Genomic DNA, 22,095 nt, shown 5'->3' on the forward strand with positions numbered 1-22,095 from the left:
TTCTTAACTGGAACTGCTAAACTTTTCCCTTTCTCTGTTTTTCAGGGTCAGTCTGTGGACATGATAAACTCCTTGTCCTTGGGATATTTCTCTCCCTGTTAACACATTTGAGGCACCTGAGTGGCTTAGTTGGTTAAGCGTTTGACTTTGGCTCAGGTTGTGGTCTCATGGCTCACTGCTGTCAGTGTGGGACCCCTTTGGATACTCTATCACCCTCCCTTTCTGTCCATCCCTTGTTCAATCTCTCTCTCTCTCTCCCAAAAATAAAATAAACACAGACACACACACAGATAGATAGATACATATACACAGATATATGTATATACATATTTTTTAAGTTTCATGATAAAAAGATATTGAATAAATTCCCCCCTCATTGAAATGATTTACTAAACTACTGACTACTCCCTCAAGTACTGACTATATGATAAACTACTGACTACAAGAACCATAGTTTTTCTTCCTGCTGGAATTCTTGTCCCCAGCCATGTGCCCAATCCATCTTTCTTCTCATGATCCAATTTCTCTCACTTATTCTTATAGCCATACTTTTGGCTTTGTTGTCACCTAAAACTAAATCTTATCTTAAATTATTATTTTAAGCCACTAAACTTTCATGTGTCTCTTCCTATCAATCCACATCAAAGCACAAATAGTCCTATAATAAACAACACAGTTCTATAAAATAACCCTGCTTTTTTTTTAACTCTGGAATTTTAGTCATTGTTTGCTTCACTTCCCTACTATATGTTGATTTGTCTTCTTAACAGTCTGAGACTCAAAAGTGCATTCTGTCCTTGCGTTTATTCCCAACTCTATCCACAGACCTAAGTCTCAACCCAAAATGAACCCTGTCTTTCACTGTATGAGCCTGAGCACTAACAGCTGAGTGGTCTTTTTTAAAAAAAATTAATTTATTTAAATTCAAGGTAGTCAACACATTGTGCAATATTGGTTTCAGGAGTAGAAGCCAGTGATCCATCTCTTACCTATAATACCCAGTGCTCATCCCAACAAGTGATCTCCTTAATACCCATCACCCATTTAGCCCACCCACCCACCCACCCACCTCTAGCAACCCTCCTTTTGTTCTGTGTATTTAAGACTCTCTTATGGTTTGCCTCCATCTCTGTTTTTATCTTATCTTTCCTTACCTTCCCTTACATTCATGCGTTGAGTTTCTCAAATTCTGCATATGAGTGAAATCATGTAGTTGTAATTCTCTGACTAACTTATTTCACTTAGCACGATACACTCTAGTTCCATCCATGTTGTTGAGAATGCAATATTTCATTATTTTTGATCACTGTGTGTGTGTATGTATATATATATATACATATACACATATATACATATATATACATATACATCTATACATATGTATATATATATATACATATATATATATATATATATATATCTATCTCACATCTTCTTTATCCCTTCATCAGTTAATAAATGGGTAGAAGACATGAATAAACACTTTTCCAAAGGAGACATCAGATGGCCCACAGACACATGGACAGATGCTCAGCATAACTTATCATCAGGGAAATACAAATCAAAACCATGATGAGATACCACCTGACAGCTGAGTGGTCTTAAAGCTGTGGGCAAGACCAGCAGCTTAGTTTCACAATATATCAGTGTTATCCTATTTCAACCAGGCACTCCTTTTGCACCCAATTTCACCTGTCTTCAGACACCTATCAATTCCATTAAAAAAATGAATTTGGTGGGGCGCCTGGGTGGCTCAGTCAGTTGAGCGTCCGACTTTGGCTCAGGTCATGATCTCACAGTTGGTGAGTTCGAGCCACGCGTCAGGCTTTGTGCTGACAGCTTGGAGCCTGCTTCAGATTCTGTGTCCCCCTCTCTCTCCACCCCACACCTGCTTATGTTCTGTCTCTCTCTGTCTTTCAAAGTGAATAAACATAAAAAAATTAAAAATAATGAATTTGGAATGCCATTGCCACTTTCTTCAAACCTAAAGGAGAGCAGTTGACCTTATCTCAGAAACACAACCATGTAAGTCCTCAGGTGAGAGTGTGTACAAGTCCCAACTATTTCTTTGAATGCCCATCAGATTGCAATATCCACTCCCTTCAGCCTTTCACAGTAAATATTTTTGTTTTCCTATTGAATGTTGATTTGAATAACATTTGCCTCAAATCGTTCTCTTTTCAACTTTGGACTGTCAGTCATTACCTGTATGTCCATTCTTCAAACTTTTGCTCACTAATGCATTCTTACTAGAAGTGTTTAAACCTGCTCAGATGTTAAAATCTTACATCTTGCAAAAATGCAGTGATCCCTCCAATATAGACACTTTTATCTCAGTCTTTCATAGTTTCATTTCTCAGGGTAATTGTTTGCATACACACAATTGCTTTCCTTTCCTTGCAATCTACTCCCAGTGAAAAGAAGCTTCCATTTCCAGGAACAACAGCAACTTCTGAGTTGGGAACTTCCATGTAACCTCTTAATCCTTACCTTCTATGCTCACCACCTCCTCCTTCCAAAACATTTTCTTCCCTTAGAAGAGTCTACACAGCCACCTTACAAATATCTTTCCATCTCTATGGCTGTTCCTTCTTGGTTCACCTTTAGGTACTTCTACTCCACTTAAAATTTGTGATTTGCAATTCCTCCATGCTCTATCATTTTCAAATATGATCTATATGTTTTTAAAAAACCTCCAAATTTTGGCTTTCATTCAGGCTACTCCTCTGAGCTCCAGTTTCAGGCATCCAAACGTCCACTTGGCATCAAATTTTGAAATCTCTCATATATGGTCAATAATCTTTTGGAAAGACATACACAGAGCTATGTACCTATCAAGTTTAAAATTAGAAGAAGCTTTTGGCTAGATAACAGAAGTCTGCTTAAATATAAGGCACATAATATATTGATCAGTGATGAATACCTGAAAGGTAAGATATTTGTTTGTTTCTTGATATTCCATCCAAAAGCCCAGAACAATGATAATTCCCTTCCTATATCACCCATTTCCTGTTCTATCTCAGATTCCAATGCCTCCTTTTCCTTTTATTCAACATTTGAAACAGTTGGATCTGATAACGACTAACATCAGTCCTCACAGGTCAAATTCTGGGAGAAGAAGAAATGAAGGCTGGAAGAAAGAGGGTGAAAAGAATGAAAAACATGCAGTGAGAAGAAATTTCATGATTAAAGGGTCAAAGTACACTTACTCTTAAAGCTTGGGGGTAGATGTGGAACATATGAATCTGTGAAGGGACCTCAAAATGGCCCCACTGCAAGGAAATTAGTGAATGAGTCCAGAATTTTCACTCTTAACCTCACCATCTGGGAGGATTTTCCTGTGCCGAGTTGCATAATCAAACCTAAAATCAAGCCAAGCTCCTCTCTCATGTGGACTACTGCTATGGCTCCAACAATTCTTGATTTCTTTCACTCCTTTCTCTAAATAGCATTGAGATTTGCAAATGTAAAATATATAATGTCATATCCTATTTGATACCCTTTGATAATCATTTTCTTGGTGTAAAATCCAAAAACCCTAATAGGGCTTTTAATGACCTACAGGGACTAGCTCTTGCCTTTCTCTACAAACTTATCTCCTTCCATCCTCAAGTCTGCAGGCTTCTTCTCCTGACATTCATACCACGCTCTCTGCCTGAGCTACTACTTCCATTCTTTTCTCCTCACCCTTAAAGTGTAGGTTAAAGTACAATATAAACTTAGAAAGTTCTCCTAACCCTCTATGTTGATTCAGACCTTATTGTTCCTTGTAGATGCATTATCTTCCACTTTGTTTCACAGCAAACATCACAAATAGTTATAAGTCAATTATTCCTTTTATAAGTCATTACATCTCTCTCTCCTTCAAAAGTAAAGGCTCCACTAAGGCAAAACCTTCCTTGGCCATTTCTTTACCATTATGTCCCAGGGGAATTCAGGCTGAAGCAGGGGATTGGCTAGATAGAGTCCTTGAACATATTTGTGGAATTAATGAATGAAATAGTAGGCAGGATTACTAGAGGTCTTCTAAATATTGGATGAATAAAAGAAATTTTGGGGGCACCTGGGTTTCTCAGTGGATTAAGCATCTGATTCTTGATTTCAGATCAGGTCATGATCTCACAGTTCTTGAGATGGAGCCCTCCCACCCCCGTCAGGCTCTGTGGTGACAGTACACAGCCTACCTGGGATTATCTTTCCCTTTCTCTCTCTCTCTTCCCCTCCCCAACTCTCAAAATGAATAAACAAACAAAAAAGAAACATTGACCTCTCTTCCCTTCTTTTCCTTTCCCTTTCCTTCCTTTTTTTCCCTCTCTCCCTGCTTGCTTGTATGCTTGCTTCCTTTGTCTCTTTGTTTCTTTCTTCCTTCTCTCTCTGTCTCTCTTTGTTTTGTCTTTCTCTCGTCCTCCCCTCTCCACCTGTCTCTCTGCCTCCACCTATGCCTCCCTCCCTCTGTCTTCCTCCTTCCCTTCCTTCCTTCCTTTCATAGAATTTTATTAAACACAAAAAATATGTAAAGTCTAAGTTACTGTAGATAAATCTTTGGCACTTCAAAATTCTTTCTTTGTTCTTTCACTAGGAGATGATTTAAGTCAATGATCATTATATACCTTCATTCATTTATTCCAATAAATATGTTTTATTAAATAGGTGCAGGCTGAATGTGGGGCTTTAACTCATGACCCTGAGATAAAGACCTGAGCTGAAATCAAGAGTCAGATGCGTAACCCACTGAACCACCCACAAGTCCCATTCCACAAACATTTAAGAAGCACCAATAGCACCAGGAACTGAATTTATAAGGCCAATCTCCTAAAAATGCTTAAAAGATGTATAACATGCTGCATTCATGAGGAATATTACTGAACAATCTGAAAGTAATGTTTGAAATCATCATGTCCTGTAACTATACAATTAGATTCTCATTAGAAGATGAAAGAACAGGGGCGCCTGGGTGGCTCAGTCGGTTAAGCGGCCGGCTTCAGCTCAGGTCATGATCTCGCGGTCTGTGAGTTCGAGCCCCGCATCAGGCTCTGTGCTGACAGCTCAGAGCCTGAAGCCTGTTTCAGATTCTGTGTCTCCCTCTCTCTGACCCTCCCCCGTTCATGCTCTGTCTCTCTCTGTCTCAAAAATAAATAAACGTTAAAAAAAAAAAGAAGATGAAAGAACATGTCAAAGGACAAAATTCCCCCCCAAATGATTTGATAGAGGCAATTTATTTTCTGAGCAGTTGTTGGCAAGGGGCCATGAAAACACTTTCATTATGGCTTGTTGAATTTAACATAGTGCCAAGGGTGACATTCAAGTTTGAAGTCTCTGAACCTTTCACTCATGTATTCCCAAACTTAATCTATGGCATGTTCTGTGCTAATTTTCCTTACCTAATAAAGAAACTGCCCTTCACTTTTCCTCCATAGATATCACACTTTTTTCTCATGAGTTTTCTAACAGCCTCTTTGAATTCTTGATTCCTCAAGCTGTAGATAATAGGGTTCAGAAGTGGGGTGACCACAGTGTAGAAGACAGAAATAATCTTGTTGATTTCAGGTGACAGGTGGTCATTGGGGCGAACATACATGGAGATCATGGTGCCATAGTAGATAGTGACAACAGCCAAATGGGAGCCACATGTGGAAAAGGTCTTCATCCGGCCAGAGCCTGAAGGAATTCTCAATATGGTGGACACAATGAAAACATAGGATACAAGTGTGAGAAAAAAGCAAATGCACAACACTGCAATTGACAGAATAAAGATGACCATCCTGGTGATATACACACTGGAACATGAGAGCTGCATGAGGGGAGGGAGGTCACAGAAGAAATGATTGATCTGGTTAGGCCCACAGAAATCCAACTTGGAAATCATTAGGCAGGGCAGAAGCCCTGTGCCAACACCTGTCAACCAGGAGATTGCCACTAACTTGGTGCAGATCTCAGGACTCATCAGGGAAGAGTAGTGGAGTGGGCTGTAGATGGCCAGATATCGGTCATAGGCCATCATGGCCAGAAGAAAACACTCAGTAGCTCCAAAGAACACAAAGAAGTAAAGCTGTGTCATACAGGTGGAGAAGGAGATGACTTGTCCATGGGAGAACAGGTTGGCTAGGAGAAGGGGCACAATAGTGAATGTATAGCAGATCTCCAGAAAGGAGAGGTGTTTGAGAAATATGTACATAGGCAAGCGGAGTCGCTGGTCCTGGCTCACCACTGTAATAATGACAACATTCCCTGTTACTGTGAGAAAGTAGATGAACAAGAAGATGGCAAAGAGTAGTGTCTGCCATTCAAGAAGGTTCTGGAATCCTAAAAGCTGAAACTCAGTGACACTGGACACATTTAGAGGCTTCATTACCTGTGGAAGGGAAAATATTTTGGAAAACCACTTTACACAAATCATGCAAATATTTGCAGCTATTGATGTTTAGAGCTTCAGAGACGATTAAAAGTAGTTCAGAACTTTATATACAACACTTTGTTGGGAAAAATGCATGATTTCATCTTGATTTTATGCAAAAATATTTTTCATATCACAGGCTGAATGTGGATGTTAGATCTTGGAAAGAACCTCAGCAAATTCCATGCATTGTGTTTTCTGAAATTTAAAAATTTTTTTTCAACATTTTTATTTATTTTTGGGACAGAGAGAGACAGAGCATGAACGGGGGAGGGGCAGAGAGACAGGGAGACACAGAATCGGAAACAGGCTCCAGGCTCCGAGCCATCCGCCCAGAGCCTGATGCGGGGCTCGAACTCCCGGACCGCGAGATCGTGACCCGGCTGAAGTCGGACGCTTAACCGACTACGCCACCCAGGCGCCCCAATGTGTTTTCTGAAATTTAGAAGTCTCTGGCCCAAAGATTAAAAAAAAATAACAACAACAATAATAAAACTACAATAACAAAACAAAATGAAAAAAATCTCTAATGGACATCAAACTTGGAAACTAAGAATAGCAACAACAACATTTTTTTAAAGCAGGTACATATGGAAGCAATGGTTTTCTTTTCTCACCTATGGGTTTTGTCTGATAAAGAAGTCAGACAAAGCATATCTCCTATGACATCTTGGGGAAATTTATCCATTCTCCTCACAAAGAGTATTTATGGATGCTTTGCTCTCTCTGTCTCTCTCTGTCTCTCTGTGTGCACGTGCATGTGTGTGTGTGTGTGTGTGTGTGCACGTGCGTGTAAAGCTTTGTGCTGAGCTAACCTGTATGTCCACTGTTGTCCTTTCTTGCCCAGGTGGATACAATGCTCAGCCACTGTAATCACTCTTTGTTATATCCATTTAAGGTGTCACTTTTCTTTACTTTCCTTTTCTTCATTGTCAGAGCTAGTCCTGGTTAAAGGCAACATCCACCTGCCATACATGAGCTTCCATGCAATAAAGGAAATGAGAGACAGCACATAATGTTGCTATTTCAAAATTCATAACCAATAACTCCAGTTTGTCTCTAGTGCCATGGAACAATGAGTGCACACTTCCTGCATCTATTTACTCTTCCATTCTCCTCAGTGACTATTTCATATGTGTTTTTCTCTTTTCGAACTTTCAAAACTTCCTTGTCTATCTATGCCTTTGGCAAAGTTCTGAAGAGAACACTAAAATCCTCCAATGGGAATATCCAAATGCTCAGACCACTAAATTCCCTAACCTCCTTTTGTTCCTCTGTGTCTGTTTCCTACGACTTACTCCAAATAAGAGGGCCACTTCTTCTCACCTGGATTCTTTGATAGTCTCCTTACAGCCCTCTGTATCCATCTGCCCTGGTTCAGGAAATTCTCAATAAAGCAGCCAGAATGAGACTTTGAAACACAGTGCAGAGTGTGTCACTCCTCCGCTCAAAGCCAACAGTGGCACTCAGCCTTCAGAGTGTCATGGGAGCATAGGGTCCTGTGAATCATTCCTGACAAGTGAATAAAATAACGTGGCCAACCGATTTATCCACGCATCAGGAACCAATTGTTCTGTCAATTCAGTGTTGTTTTAGTTTACTAGTTCTGCTGTCTTCTGTTTCCTCCTTACATACTTGAGCAAAATCTTTAGGATGATTATCTTCATTTGACCAGGAAAAATTCATATAGAATGAAAATGATACTGTAACAAAATCTATGCCCTTGTTATCAGGGATATAATATTGGATGTGTCTTATACATCTTGAACTATATAATATGTGATTACTTAAAGCCTAAGAAAGAAAAGCCAAAGACTTCACAGTGTATGAGACTCTACTTGTTGTCTCCTCCCATCTCCTCTGCAATCTCTTTGTATACTTTTTCCTATTCTGCTTCCAGAATTCCAGCTCCCTCAGTATTGTTCAAACAACATGGGTTTTTTTTTTTTTTTTTTTTTTTTTTTTTTGAGAGAGCATGAACCAGGGAGAGGGCAGAGGGAGAGAGAGAATACCAATCAGGCTGCACACTAAGTGCAGAACCCAACACAGGGCTCAATCTCATGACTGGGATCATGACCTGAGACCAAATCAAGAGTGTGATGCTCAACTGACTGAGCCACCTAGGTGACCCAAATAGCATAAGTCTTGACTCCCTTTCTATTCAACACATTCAGTTTTTTGGGATATTATACCTGTATATTTCTAAGTGGCTTATATCCTTTCAGTCTGCTCAGATATCACCAATTCCATGACACCTTCTCTAAGCCATTCTGGGAGCTTAGGACATCAATTCAAGATTCAAATGCTAGAAGTACCTTAATTATACTGAAGTAAAAAAAATATTTAAAAATATAAAATAAAACAAATCAAAATGAAAAGGTCTGCTTCCCAAAATGCTGAGTCCACTTTAGCAGCCAGTATAAGCTTAGATGTAATTCTGTAGCTCTTTTTGAAATTATATGAAAATAAACATTAAAAAATGTTATTGTTGTGGAGCACCTGAGTGGCTCAGTCAGTTAAGCATCTGACTTCTGCTCAAGTCATGATCTCACAGCTTATGAGTTTGATCCTCACACCAGGCTCTGTGCTGACAGCTCAGCTCATAGCTTGGAGCCTGCTTTGGATTCTGAGTCTCCTTCTTTGTCTGCCTGTCCCCTGCTCACACTCTCTCTCTTTCAAAAATAAATAAACGTTAAAAAATAATTTTAAAAATGTTATTATTGCAATCTTGCCTAGGACCAACTAAATGGCCTTTGACTCCCTAAGAATTCTTTCTTGATTACTTTCTGTTTACAGATTTATATGCTAGGCAATTGAGGTAAAATCATTTACTTAGTTTTTACATCAGCAAAGGCTCCAACTGCCTTGGTAGTGAGGAATAATTTATTGGAAGTCTATAATTTTAGAATTCAACATCAACAACCAAAGCAAACACTACAATAGCGTTTATGTCACGTGACACTAAAATATATACCATGTTGATTTCCATCTGAAAACCTTTGTGCCTGTCTACATGAACCTCCCTTACCTGTCTTTCTTCCCAACGTGGAGAGCCCTAATGTGCCACTGCTCCACAACCTGCCTTGCCTTCCTCATACCCAAATTTGGGCTTTTCTCCTGCAAGTTGGAATTTGCCATGTCCTCTGCTGGGGTTTGATGCTGGGTGAAGCAGGCTTTTCCTCTCAATAACTGGGTATCTTGGGGACCTGACCCTTCTGAGAATCCTGGTCCCCAGATATTTTTCTGTAATTTGTTGATCAAGTTAGTAAACAATGGAATGAATCTTCTGAGATTCAACTCTGCCCACTGAGGCTTGGATATCTATAATACATTCAGGATAGATGAATTTTTACATTCTTTTGGAGTTTTTTTTTAATTAGAATTTGTCTCAAAAATTGAATCAAACAAGAATTCTTTGCTAAAATATTGCAAGCAGGCAAATGGTGAATCACCTATCCTGAGAATTGGACATTTGACAGTCACTTTTTGTTAAGTGGCATTTTGCCATCATATTTTAATTGCAATTACATCTAAATGAAAAGCAAAAACATAATTTATGATTGAAATTTAATTAATTCATGCAACAAAAGCAGTCAGTACCCAAGCTTAATCTAAATGTGACTCTGTCAGTTTAACAACAACAAAAATATGCAGTATCTGAGTTTGTCTGAGAGGTTGTCTTAGTTTGGGTTTTGGAAGATGGAATTGGAACGGAAAAGGTTCTCAACCTGCCTGTGGCATAGCAAGACTAAAAACAAAACCAAACAGAAGATGTGCCAAATATATACAATGGAATATGAGTTGGTGATCAAAAAGAATGACATCTTGCCATTTGCAACAATGTGGGTGTAACTAGAGTGTATCATGCTAAGCGAAATAAGTCAGAGAAAGACAGATATTATATGATTTCACTTGTGTGTGGAATTTAAGAAACACAACAGATGAAAACAGGGGAAGGGAAGGAAAAATAAGATAAAAACAGAGAGGGAGGTAAGTCATAAAAGACTCAAATACAGAGAACAATCTGAGAGGGTTCTTGGAGGGGAGGTTGGTGGGGGATGGGTTAAATGGTTAATGGGTATTAAGGAGGGTACTTGTTGGGATGAGCACTGGGTTTTATATGTAAGTGATGAATCGCTGAATTCTACTCCTGAAGCCAATAGTATACTGTATGTTGCCTAACTTGAATTTAAATAAATTAATAAAAAATATAAAGTCATACAAAGTAAAAAAAAAACACTAAACAAAAACTAAAATAAAACAACAACAAGCAAAACACACACACACACACACATAAATCCAAGTGTATGAAAGGCATTATAATCTGATGCATTGATATGTTATTTAATTAATATATATTTTTAATTTTTAATTTGTTTTAATATTATTTATTTTGAGAGGAGAGAGAGAGCGCAAGTGGGGGAGGGGCAGAGAGAAAAAGGGACAGAATCTGAAGCAGGCTCCAGGGTCCCAGCAGTCAGCACAGAGCCCCATGCAGGGCTAGAACTCATGAACTGTGAGATCATGACCTAAGCATAAGTTGGATGCTCAACTGAATGAGCCACCCAGGTGCCCCAATATAACTTTTTTTAAATAATATGATTCATGTGTATAGTTTTCAGAAAACTTGGAAATAGAAAGATGTAGACAAAAGTATCAGTAAATTTATTTTGGTGTGATGCACATATATGGATGTTTATTTTTAAGTCAACATCTTTCTTAATATGTAGTAAATTACAGTAAAAATAATTTTAAATGAGAAACTGTGGTGAAATAAAATGCATAGCAAATGGCCTTGGGATGCTCCTTCGGACGTGTTGTATACCATACTATCAGAAGCTATGGTGCACACAGGTAATAAAATATTAGCAAGAATATCCAAGTTACTTGGGGGTTGGCTTTATAGTACTGTCTTCCAGAGTTATCTACCTGATGTCTTACCTTCCAAACTTTGTGTGTGTGTGTGTGTGTGTGTGTGTGTGTGTGTGTGTTCTACATATGGGTAATACAGTTGGGTCAGTACTGTATAGCCTATATCCTGGTTGTTTTTATAGCTAATTTTATATAGTCTGTATATCTTGGCATTTTTGACACTACTTTTACAACTAATTTCCATAATAGCTGTTTTATAGTGCTATTAAATTTGGGAAAACAAAGTTAAGCACCATTTATAAATGACATAGTCTTACATGAGGTGGGTTTTTCATATCCCCCCCATCCCCTGCCTTTCTTAAGTAAGCTCCATGCACAGTATGGAGCCCAATGCAGGACTCAAACCTACAACCTTGAGGATCAAGACCTGAGCCAAGGTCACAAGTAAGACGCTTAACACACTCAGCCACCCAGTCACCCCTGGGCTTTTCATATCTAATCTCAAATCCAGATTTTTAATTCCTGTATGTTTGCAGAAAAAAGAAAAAAGACATGATAGAGTCTTCAAAGCAGATATATACTTTGACAGTTTTCTCTAGTACTTTTATCTATACACCTCAGCCACAGCTCTACTCATGGAGATGGAAGAGTGTCCATTCCTACAAAGATCATCATTGCCAATGCATGAGGGACAGCCAGCCAGAGGGCGCATGGAACATGAGCAATATATATATATATATATATATATATATGTGTGTGTGTGTATACATATATATATATGTGTGTGTATATATATATATATATATATACCTACTACCAGAAAGTGTCAGGCTTCACAAATCAGCCTGGCTGCCTAGTGAGAGCGAACCATGGGAGATAGGGGGCACCAGGAAGCTTCTTTCTATCATTTAAGCATGTTGTGACAGCGTGGGTGTCTCTTCTCTGGCAAGAGAAGATATTAGAGCACAGGTGGATAGACATCGCCTCTATGACTAAGGTGGATAATGAGAATTAAAAACATATCATTAAATATATAAATTGCAAGCTATGGTTACATTTGTAGGTTTCAAATGATATTAATGACATAAACACTTAGAAACCTACAAATGTGTACCTTAAGAACTTAATTTAATTTTTTTAATGTTTTATTTATTTTTGAGAGAGAGACAGACCACGAGAGGAAGAGGAGCAGAGAGAGAGGGAGCCACAAAATCTGAAACAGGCTCCGGGCTCTGAGCTGTCAGCACAGAGCCGCGGATGCAGGGCTTGAGCTCAGGAACCATGAGATCATGACCCCAGCTGAAGTCAGACAACCAATTGAGCCACCCAGGCACCCCAATAACTTAATTTTTGAGGTCTCTTTCTGTGTCTCTCCTTCACTGGGTCATCTTTCCCTCACTACTGCTGGCCCTCAGTTATCTTGGGTATTCTATCCAGTAGCTTTTATTTCCCAGAAGCATCATGGCTTCTGCAATACACAATCTATCCTAACAAATGTTTATGATGGCCATTTGCTCTGTATTTTATTTCATAGTGCAGGAAGAATTCTGTTATTGATTTCTTATTTCAAAAATTATAAGCTTATTTTAACTAAAGTTTATTACATATTAATTAACAATATTGTTGCCTTAAAAATAAATATCCATTTCTATGTATCACATCAAAACAAATTTACAGATAATTTTAAATATTCAAATTTTCATCCAGAATAACATTTTAAAATTCCTCTTTTATATTTCCCAGTAAAGTTGATATTTTAGAGTTTATTTTCATTGGCATATGATTGATTTGTTTATCAATGCACAGAGAAATTTGAAATTCAGTAATTATCACTTTGATATGAAGGATTATGTGAAAATTATAGATATTAAATAGTAACCAATATATATTCATACAGATATAGATAAAAATGGATGCTTAGAACTAACCAAATGTTACTAAAAATCCTTTCAAATGTTTCAGAAATCCTTTCAAATGAAAAAAATTGGTAATATCCCATTGTATTAACAACGTAATTTCAATGTAAAATGAAAAATAACCATTCTTTTATTATATAATAGAACCAATATTTCTTGACCATTTGTATAATTTGAGTCATGGTGCTTTATATGTATTACTTCATCTCACATTAACAATAGGTCTACATATTGGGCACCAATCTACAAGTAAGAAAGCTAAGGCCTAGAAATAAGTGATTCAATCAAGGTAACTGAGCTTAAGGACAGTACGAAACCATAAATCCCAACTAGAATGTCTGGATATAGAGGCCATGTTGGAACAGAGTTCTTTCTTGCTTCTCTAGGTATAGAGTGATAGAGCCTTGTCTTATGAAATATACTTGTTTACAAAATAAGGAAGGAGAGGCAAGTATGGGTAAATCAATAGACAACTCACATTTAACCATGGAGACAGACAGCTTCATTTGCAGCCTTCCTGGAACCCACTGCCTTTACTTTTGAGGGTATTCTTGAGAAACTCCTAGACAATATGGTACGTGCTCAATGGTGAAAGTTGTGAGGTTTTACAATTATGGAATGAAAAAGAAGTGGGAGTATCTCATCTGATTTGAAGAATATAAACATGGATGATTTTATAGGAGATATTAAATAGTTTTATAAGAGAAGTTAAAATGACTATTTCATCTTAAAAGTAGAGATGCCATTAACAGATAGTGCCTTTAGCAAAATATATTTTCATTCAATAAAAACAAGGACATTCTAAAACTCAGGATTGATATTGTTCAAACTCAGGAAATATCACTTGCTTAGGTATTATACAGGGAAACAATTATTGAATAGAGAGAATAGATATCCAAGTGTTTTGAAAAATGTGATTCTATGATATCATAGACAAAAGTTTTTTTTTTTAATTAAATTAGGGGCATAGTTTTCTGACAACATCTAAATTCAACTTTATCAGTATGATACTGCCTTTGTAGAACTACAGAAATGAGGGGGATTTTCCAGAATGCATTCATCACAGACCTTTATTTCCAAAGTGGAGTCACCACCTCCCTAAAATCCCATTCTAATCCCGTAACATTGTTTATCTTTTATAAGGGCTTGAAGAATGAAGGATGGAGACAGAATTCTCAGTCCATCAATTTAAATTATTTACAGAGTTATTTTCAAATCTGTTTAACTTTTTTTTTTTAAATAACAATGAGAATTATCCAAACATCATATCTCATTGCTTGTTGCATTCTGTACATATTCATATAATGTGGTTAGTCCATTATGGGTATAAGGGATGCTTTGTGCTATATTTGCAATACAGTGATTGATGATGTTGTATTTTTTAGAAATCCCTAATATCCAAGGACAAACTTGGGCAATGTGTTTTTTTAATAATTTACAGCTACTCTCTAGATTCAAGTAACTGAAAAAAGCTGATGAAATAATTGAAGCAACCAGCCAAAAGCCAGTACAGATGTCAATAATTATTCTTTTCAAGACAGCCATGTTTTAAAATAAGCAGATAATGTGTTATTATCTTGATAAACCTTCCAGCACATAATGATGAAGAAAACGTTGGCTTCTGAACATCTCCATGTTGAACAGACTATAGAGACAAGGAAATTCAGAACAATTACCTCTGCATGGAACTGAACAGATTATGTCCCCAAAGATTTTCACTTTCCTTACTTTCTCTCAGGTGCATTATATGACTGGGGTTTTAGACAAGACTTGTTGAGTGTGTATTAGATGCCAGGCCCTCCAAGCACAAAAACCCATATAAGGCTTGTGTAAGGACCCATTTCACCCACAAAGACAGTCAGAGAGGTTTGCATAACTCACCAGGGTCACCAGAGGGGTATTTGCATAACAAAATGCCACTCACCAGGGTCAGAGCACCAATATTTGAATGCAGATCTATTTCAGCTTCAAATCCATAGTAATGTTCTGCTCTTAGGGCAATTCTGAGGAATTGTACCAGCAATATTAGTGGAATCAAGCTCAAAGGATACTAAAGGAAATGAGTAAATGCTCATTATACTAATGATAGAAGGTTTGTTATCCTGCTGGCTAAAGCAGGAGCTACCCAGAGACAAAAATGAGGAAGCAACTTATACCTGCAGTAAAAAGAATTTCTACCACAGAAGTGGTGAGGTGGCATCTGAGGGGATGGGTGGTTAAAAAAGCCCTCCTCAGGGAACTAGGAAGAGTGTGCAGACATAGCTCCTGGGGCTGATACCAAGACACTCATCTAGGAAGATCTGCTTTTCAGAGAAACTACTTTACAATTGTTTCTGATTTTTTTTTTTAATTTTACTTTTAAGAGGCCCAAACCGGATATTACAGGTAATCCCTGCTTTTTCAAAGTGTGAATTTCTACATTTGGCTTTTATGAGAGACATACATCTGCTTTTGCTAACCAAAAGAAATCTGAGGAGGATTTTCACTTTTACAAAAAATGGTGAAAAGCAAAAATCACATTCATTGTTTGTTTTTTAGGGAGCCATTACAGAGGTAGCATGCACCCTGTGCACAAGAGTGGCCCCACCAAGCTCCTTCCCCAGGAACTATACTCAGCATCAAGCCACCATAGCTTTGAACTTTGTGAGCCTCTGTGCTTTATCTCTATTTAGTTTTGTGAGTTTGTCAGCAAGATGCATCCCTATCAGACAAGCCTAAGATTATTTTGTGGGTCTGGGAATCTTCAAAAATGTTTCTGTGTAAGTTTTTTTTTTTAATGCTATTTCAGTTCATGAAAGGTTTCATATGAACATTACACTTCTTTACTTATACTTTCAGAAAACGTTCACTTATTTTTTAAAAAAATGAGGCTAAACTTGGTAATTTTTTTTTAAGTTAAGTGCTTTGTGTCCTGCTATTTCCACTCTTGGGAAACCCTCTTCAAATATCACCATGAATTCTTCCTGATTTCTCTCTCACCCTGCCACTAATTAAAACTATGTTCTTTTCTCTTTTAAATCTTATAGGAAGCTGGAAAAAAATTCTCTTTTATGTCTCATTTTTTCTCCTTATGCTATAATGGGTTTGTAGAAGACTCTTGAATTCAGGCATTCTTAACATAGGGCATATCATGTGAGTGCTAAGTGACAATGCATATGTTTGTAACAAAATGATTTAGAACAATAGCATTATATGAAACACTGGATTCCATACTAGACCATTAATTGTGAGTGTGTGAAAATCTACATATAAATGAGGAAATGCCTCAGTGCCTTTTCTCATGTAGAATGGAGATAGACTAAGGGGTTGGGATAACATTGCACTCATTGAAGAGTCTTTCATGGGCCTTGCTTGGTGTGGCCAGAGAGGTCTAGAAGGTCTATTGGATACAGATTAATGGAATCTATATACATACAATTGAGTCCAGGCTGCCTCTACAATTTTGGAGAAACATATGTGTACCATTTCCCCCCGTGTCTCCAGCCACACTGGAGCATCCCTGAGGACAGGCAAAGCCTCTAATTCACAGTGACCCATAGGGCTCCAATACCCAAACCACTAGGAAAGACAACAGCAGGGGCTGGGCATAAATCTGTCATCAGTACTAATTCACAGTGACCCATAGGGCTTCGACACCCAAACCACTAAAAAAGACAACAGCGAGGGCTGGGTATAAATCTGTCATCAGTAACCATTATCCACCAATAAAAATCTAAACATATTTGCATAGCATGCAACACTGGTCATCAGCTGGTCTTGCCTCAGTCCCAGTCTGAACAGGAGCCACATCAAACTACAGGAAGTTCCAAGACACCCAATGTTGCTTCATACCTCCCTGGATTTTGCACTTGTGTTTATTCTGGTCTGATTCCACCAGAAGTACAGAGGCAAGCTGACAGTTCCAGGTCTTCCTGGACACTGTGTTCCAGTAGTAGTTACTTTATGAACTTTTTCAGACCCCTTTCTCCACATGCATACACGTACATGGTATCTTCATTCTGGTTGTCCTGCTTGTCCATCCTACAAACACCTGGTAACATGTGCCATCACCTTGTTATTTTGGCCATGTGCCAGTTCTCTCTTATAGCTGGATGTAACTCTGAGTTCTTCCTCTTAATTTTTTTAATGTTTATTTATTTTTAAAAAAGAGACAGAGACAGAGACAGGCTCCACACTGTCAGTGCAGAGTCTGATGCAGGGCTTGAACTCATGAACCATGAGAGATCATGACCTGAGCCCAAATCAACAGTCAGGTGCTTTACCGACTGAGCCACGCAGGTGCCCTCTTAATTAGCTGTGCATTTGATCCCAATACCTGGCTCCACGTTCCTAACCCCATCTACGGAGGAGGAGTGTCATATCTGCACAGGCCTGCAGAGGACACTAGCATCATCATGAAACATTAGACATAGAAGAACAGTTAAGACAGGGTCTGCTTCCACTCCCTGCATGTGTTCCCATCTCAGATATCTCCTAATATATGGATGGGGTTTACAACATTTCTTTCAGAGAAAGATTGCATATCTCACCTGGGACATTGTATTTGTTATTTTATTCCAGAAACTACATGGGGCCCTTACTCTGGGCAAACCCAGAGTGAAGGGACTTTGGAATAAAAATATGAACAGGATACATTTTTGTCCTTCAATACATCAAATTAATTACAAGAAAATTATAATGTAAGTCACTTTTTAAATATAAATTTACTGGGGCTGGCTCAGTCTGTTAAGCATCTGAATTCAGCTCAGGTCATGATCTCATAGTTCATGGGTTCGAGCCCTGCAACAGACCCTGATTTGGATCCTCTGTCTCCCTTTCTCTGCCCCTCCCCTGCTCACTACCCTCTCTTTCTCTCTCTCTCTCTCTCAAAAATAAAAGTAATAAACATTAACAAAAATATATATAACATTACTACATAAGTCTTTATCTGTCAACAAGCACAGACAGAGCTCATGTGTGTGTGAAACTGGCCAAGCGGTGGCATTTGCCCACTGTACCCTTGGTTCTCCCTTATAGTCATGAGGAAACTTCTCTACTTCAACTTTTCTTTTTGGATTCCTTCCATGAAAACACGGAGGCACACTGGATGCAGGTGCCTCTTACCTAACTAGGAAAACTGAGGCTGTGTCCATAGAAGACATTTGAAAATGTTAGCTCAATGACCCACCAATGTAGTCTCTGGGGAAAAAGGAACCACAAAAATGCAGGGTGTAACTGCTGAATGAAAACCAACCAAGATCCTTTTAAAAGCCACAAACAGGAAGTAATGTGCTGTGTCAGTGGCTGTTGCTTTTGAGGTTTGCACTTTTTTTTTTTTCCTGTGGAGTAGGATGAGCTTGGGTCCAGGAGATAGTGAATCCCCAGAGCTGAGGCAAATGGTATGGCCAGGGAGGGCTGAGAGTCCTGGTGAAAGGACATAGAACTCAAGCTGGGGGAGAAAATATGGATACCTGAGAGAGCCTTCTTTTATGCCTAAGAAGTTAGGAAAGGTGATTAGGGAGGAATACTAAAAAGGTGGAGGACCCCATATTGTTAGAGATGGCAGGACACAAATGGAGAGAATTAGAGAAGGAATATTAGTGAGGTTTGGGGGAGGGCATTTGGAGCTATGCAACCTGAAAAAGAGCCCAAAGTAAGAGAGGAGCTCACCAAAATATGGTTGTATCAACACACAGAGGTGTTTTATTCACCTTAGAAGAAAGATCATGAGAAAATACAAATTTAAGTTAGACCAACCCTATTAAATAAGACAGTGCTCAGGGAGTCCCTTCACATAGCATTTTAATTACAATGAAATCAAATTATAATCCAGTCCACAATTTATCTGTACAAGGGAATGTGTTTTTCTAACAGCAATGAAGGCACAGATCTCATTCCTAGGCTAACAAGTCTGGAGACAAAACAGATCTTAAACGCTGCTAGCCTAGAATCAGTGGGAAGAAATGCCATCTGACATCAATTCACTTACTCTGCCTCACCCTTCTGAAAACCACTGTGATTCTTAAACTGGAAGCCAGCAAGCTTCTCTAAGCCTCCTAGGAATCAGGAAATCTACACGCAAGTGAGCTGTGTTACAAATTCATCCATACATTTGAGCAAATATATTGTTTTATTGTGTCTCCCAATAAAATGCAAAAGTTTCTAGCATCACTGAGAGTCTCAGGAATGTAAATTAAAAAAAACAAACTAATATTTGTAAACTTTAGAAAAATATAGAACTCACTTTTTAATTTTTTTTCGTTTTATTCATTTTTAGAGACAGAGAGAGCACAACTGGGAGAGGGGCGCAGGAGGGAGAGAGAGAGAGAGAGACAATCTCAAGTAGGCTCCACATTCATCCCGACTCAGGGTTTGATCATAACCTGAGCCAAAATCAAGAGTCAGAGACCCAGCCGACTGAGCCACCCAGGCACCCTGGAACTCACTTTTGACATAATATTTTCATCTTTGAAATTCCCTCATCCATTATCTTCTAGGATAAACTGTACTGATTCTGTTCATTCATTTATTATTTATTCAATTAGTATTTACTGAGTGTCCAAATGTGCCAATCACTCTTCAAGGTACCAGTGGATACAGCATTGAAAAAAACAGAACCCCCCCACCTTTTGCAAAACAACAACAACAACAACAACAACAACAAAACCCTCCTTATTTCAATGTGCTTAAAGTGTCTCACCAGGCTTCTTCCATTTATGTTGCTACTTTTCTTTTCTCTTTTTTTCTTTAGGTTTATTCATTCACCTTGAGAAAGAAAGAATGTGCATTAGTGAGGGAGGGGCAGAGAGAGAGGAGAGAGACAGAGACAGAGACAGAGACAGAGAGAGACAGAATCTCAAGCAGGCTCTATGCTACCAGCACAGAGCACGATGAGGGGTTTGAACCCAGGAAACCATGAGATCACAACCTGAGATAAAACTAAGAGTTGGATGTTCAACTGACTGAGCCACCTGCGCACCCCTTTGCTATTTTGCTATTTCTTGAATTAAATATACTTACTGCCAGAGAGTGACCTGAATGTGTGGTATCTATGAATTCATTTGATCCTCTGAACAGTCCTGTATGAGTGGCACTAACAATGTCCTCATATTTTAGAGGAAGTTTGGCACAGAAATGTGGACTTGGCTTTATCTAAACCTCGTTAGCTAGAAAATAGAATTTCCCCGACTGGTGCTCTTAAAAATAACCAGCTCATTCAGCCTGGGCCAGGGTCTGCTTTTCTAGCGAGAAGCCCTCTGTTTTTTGCTTTCTTTTCTAACTCCACATCTCTGTTGTTCAGCTCATACCTGCATCTGTTTGTTCTCAAAGAATTTTTTTTTTTTTTTTTTTTTTTTTTATCCACCGAGACTCTGGACAGATAAACCTTTCAGACCCTGCCCACCACCAAAACTTCAGGCTAAGAACTTATCCTTAGAATAAGGACACACAAACCTCACATCAGCCCCAAACACCTGAGTCATGTGTCCCAGCCTCTCCCTGGGACCTTATCGGCAGCCACTCATCGTCATCTGGTCCCACATACCAGTCTGCCTGGATGGCTGTCAGGTGGTGTATGCTGCTCCCTCCCATACAGTTCAGTTCTGTGCACCCTGTGTCCTCTGTGTGTGGCTTCCCTTCCTGCTTACTGCTTGTACTCACACCTCAGTTGTTAGCTCAGAGACTCCCTGAGGGCTACAGCCCAACCATGCAAGCTAGTTCAGAGTCCTCTATTTTCTTCTTGTGCATGGGTGAACATCCTTTCTCCTAGTTAGTTCTTTGTAATTGCCTGAGTGCTCATGACGTGTCTTAAGGCTCCTTGAGAGATGCCGGTTATATCTTTCTCTTACACTTGTGTCCGAGACTCTGACTACTGACACAAGTGTGCTGAGGGAGACTGGATAATTAGGTCCAGGCATACCCACCATCACTCCAAACTCCACAGAATGGAAATTACATGTTGCACAGTGACAGACACTCCCTGTATTTGCCACCTTCCAGATGACCTAATGGCCTCACCATGCTTATCCTGAGTGGCATCATATCCTGTCTTCAAATTATCTTGTTCCTTATTGCCTTTTTCTCAGTCTCCCCATCTCAGAGGTGAAGGAGCACTGATGGACTCTGCTTGAATTATTCCTTCTGAGGAAAGCCTCAGCCTACAGTTTTGCAACAGTAATAACAAGTATGCAGTCCTTATGGGACCCTCATTGAACTATGCCAGATACTTATGTTCTGAATCATTGCTGGTCTATACACCTATCATTATCCTACACACATTTGCAACATCTCCACAGCAGCCTACTTCATGCACTCATTTCATTTTTTTTTGTTTTTGTTTTTGTTTTTTTTTAATTTATTTATTTTGGGAAAGAATGAAAGAGAGAGTGGAGAGGGGCAGAGTGGGGAGAGAGAATACCAAACAGTCTCTGTGCTGGGAGGGCAGAGCGCCACCCACTGCTCCAACTCACAAGCACAGAGATCAAGACGTCAGCGTAAATCAAGAGTCAGGTGCTTACCAGAGTGAGCCACCCAGGTTCCCCTACTCATTTCTTTATCATGAGCTAATTAAACAGGTGTAGACAAATTAAAGTTTGGAACATATTTTAAGAACTTATTATGTCTTATAAGGATAAGGAGACCATGGAATAGTTCAGAAAGTAACGAAAGGCAGGAGCTCAACCATTCTCCAAATGCACTGACAGTGAAAACATGAGATTAGGGGCTCCATTAAGGTACAGTGTGAGGGATTCCGTTAGAAATGTTCAGTTTCCCAGGAGGCCAGGGTTAACATTATTAAACACTATTTTAAAATGTTAATTTTATCATTGTAACTGAGGGTTGTCTGAGCTATGACTTTTCCCAGGGAGTGGCTGGTTTGGACTCTTGGAGCGGAGCCAGTGGATAAAACCCTTCCTGGGCCTGCATCTTCTGACG

The 22,095-nt window shown here is 38.9% G+C and overlaps 1 protein-coding gene and 1 long non-coding RNA gene across 2 annotated transcripts; both read right to left on the minus strand.

Moving 5' to 3' along the window:
• Positions 1 to 5,377: 5,377 nt before the first annotated feature.
• On the minus strand, positions 5,378 to 6,349 carry LOC124508974 (olfactory receptor 11L1). Its single transcript, XM_047075676.1, has one exon. The coding sequence runs from the start codon at positions 6,347 to 6,349 to the stop codon at positions 5,378 to 5,380; it is 972 nt and encodes a 323-aa protein (XP_046931632.1).
• An 858-nt stretch (positions 6,350 to 7,207) lies between these two features.
• Positions 7,208 to 20,332, minus strand: LOC124518900 (uncharacterized). Its single transcript, XR_006963959.1, has 4 exons — positions 20,182 to 20,332; positions 19,862 to 19,926; positions 15,107 to 15,185; positions 7,208 to 7,373 (listed from the first exon to the last, which is right to left on the minus strand). It is a non-coding gene; the product is annotated as an uncharacterized LOC124518900 (long non-coding RNA).
• Positions 20,333 to 22,095: the final 1,763 nt, after the last annotated feature.

Source organism: Lynx rufus, unplaced genomic scaffold (assembly GCF_022079265.1).
Source record: "Lynx rufus isolate CCGP_SWC_20201006 ecotype Redwood Valley unplaced genomic scaffold, mLynRuf1.p SCAF_1, whole genome shotgun sequence".
Classification (NCBI taxonomy): Eukaryota; Metazoa; Chordata; class Mammalia; order Carnivora; family Felidae; genus Lynx; species Lynx rufus.

Excerpts from the sequence above, each read along its gene's own strand:
- LOC124508974 (XM_047075676.1), bottom strand. The coding sequence starts at position 6,349 with ATGAAGCCTCTAAATGTGTCCAGTGTCACTGAGTTTCAGCTTTTAGGA.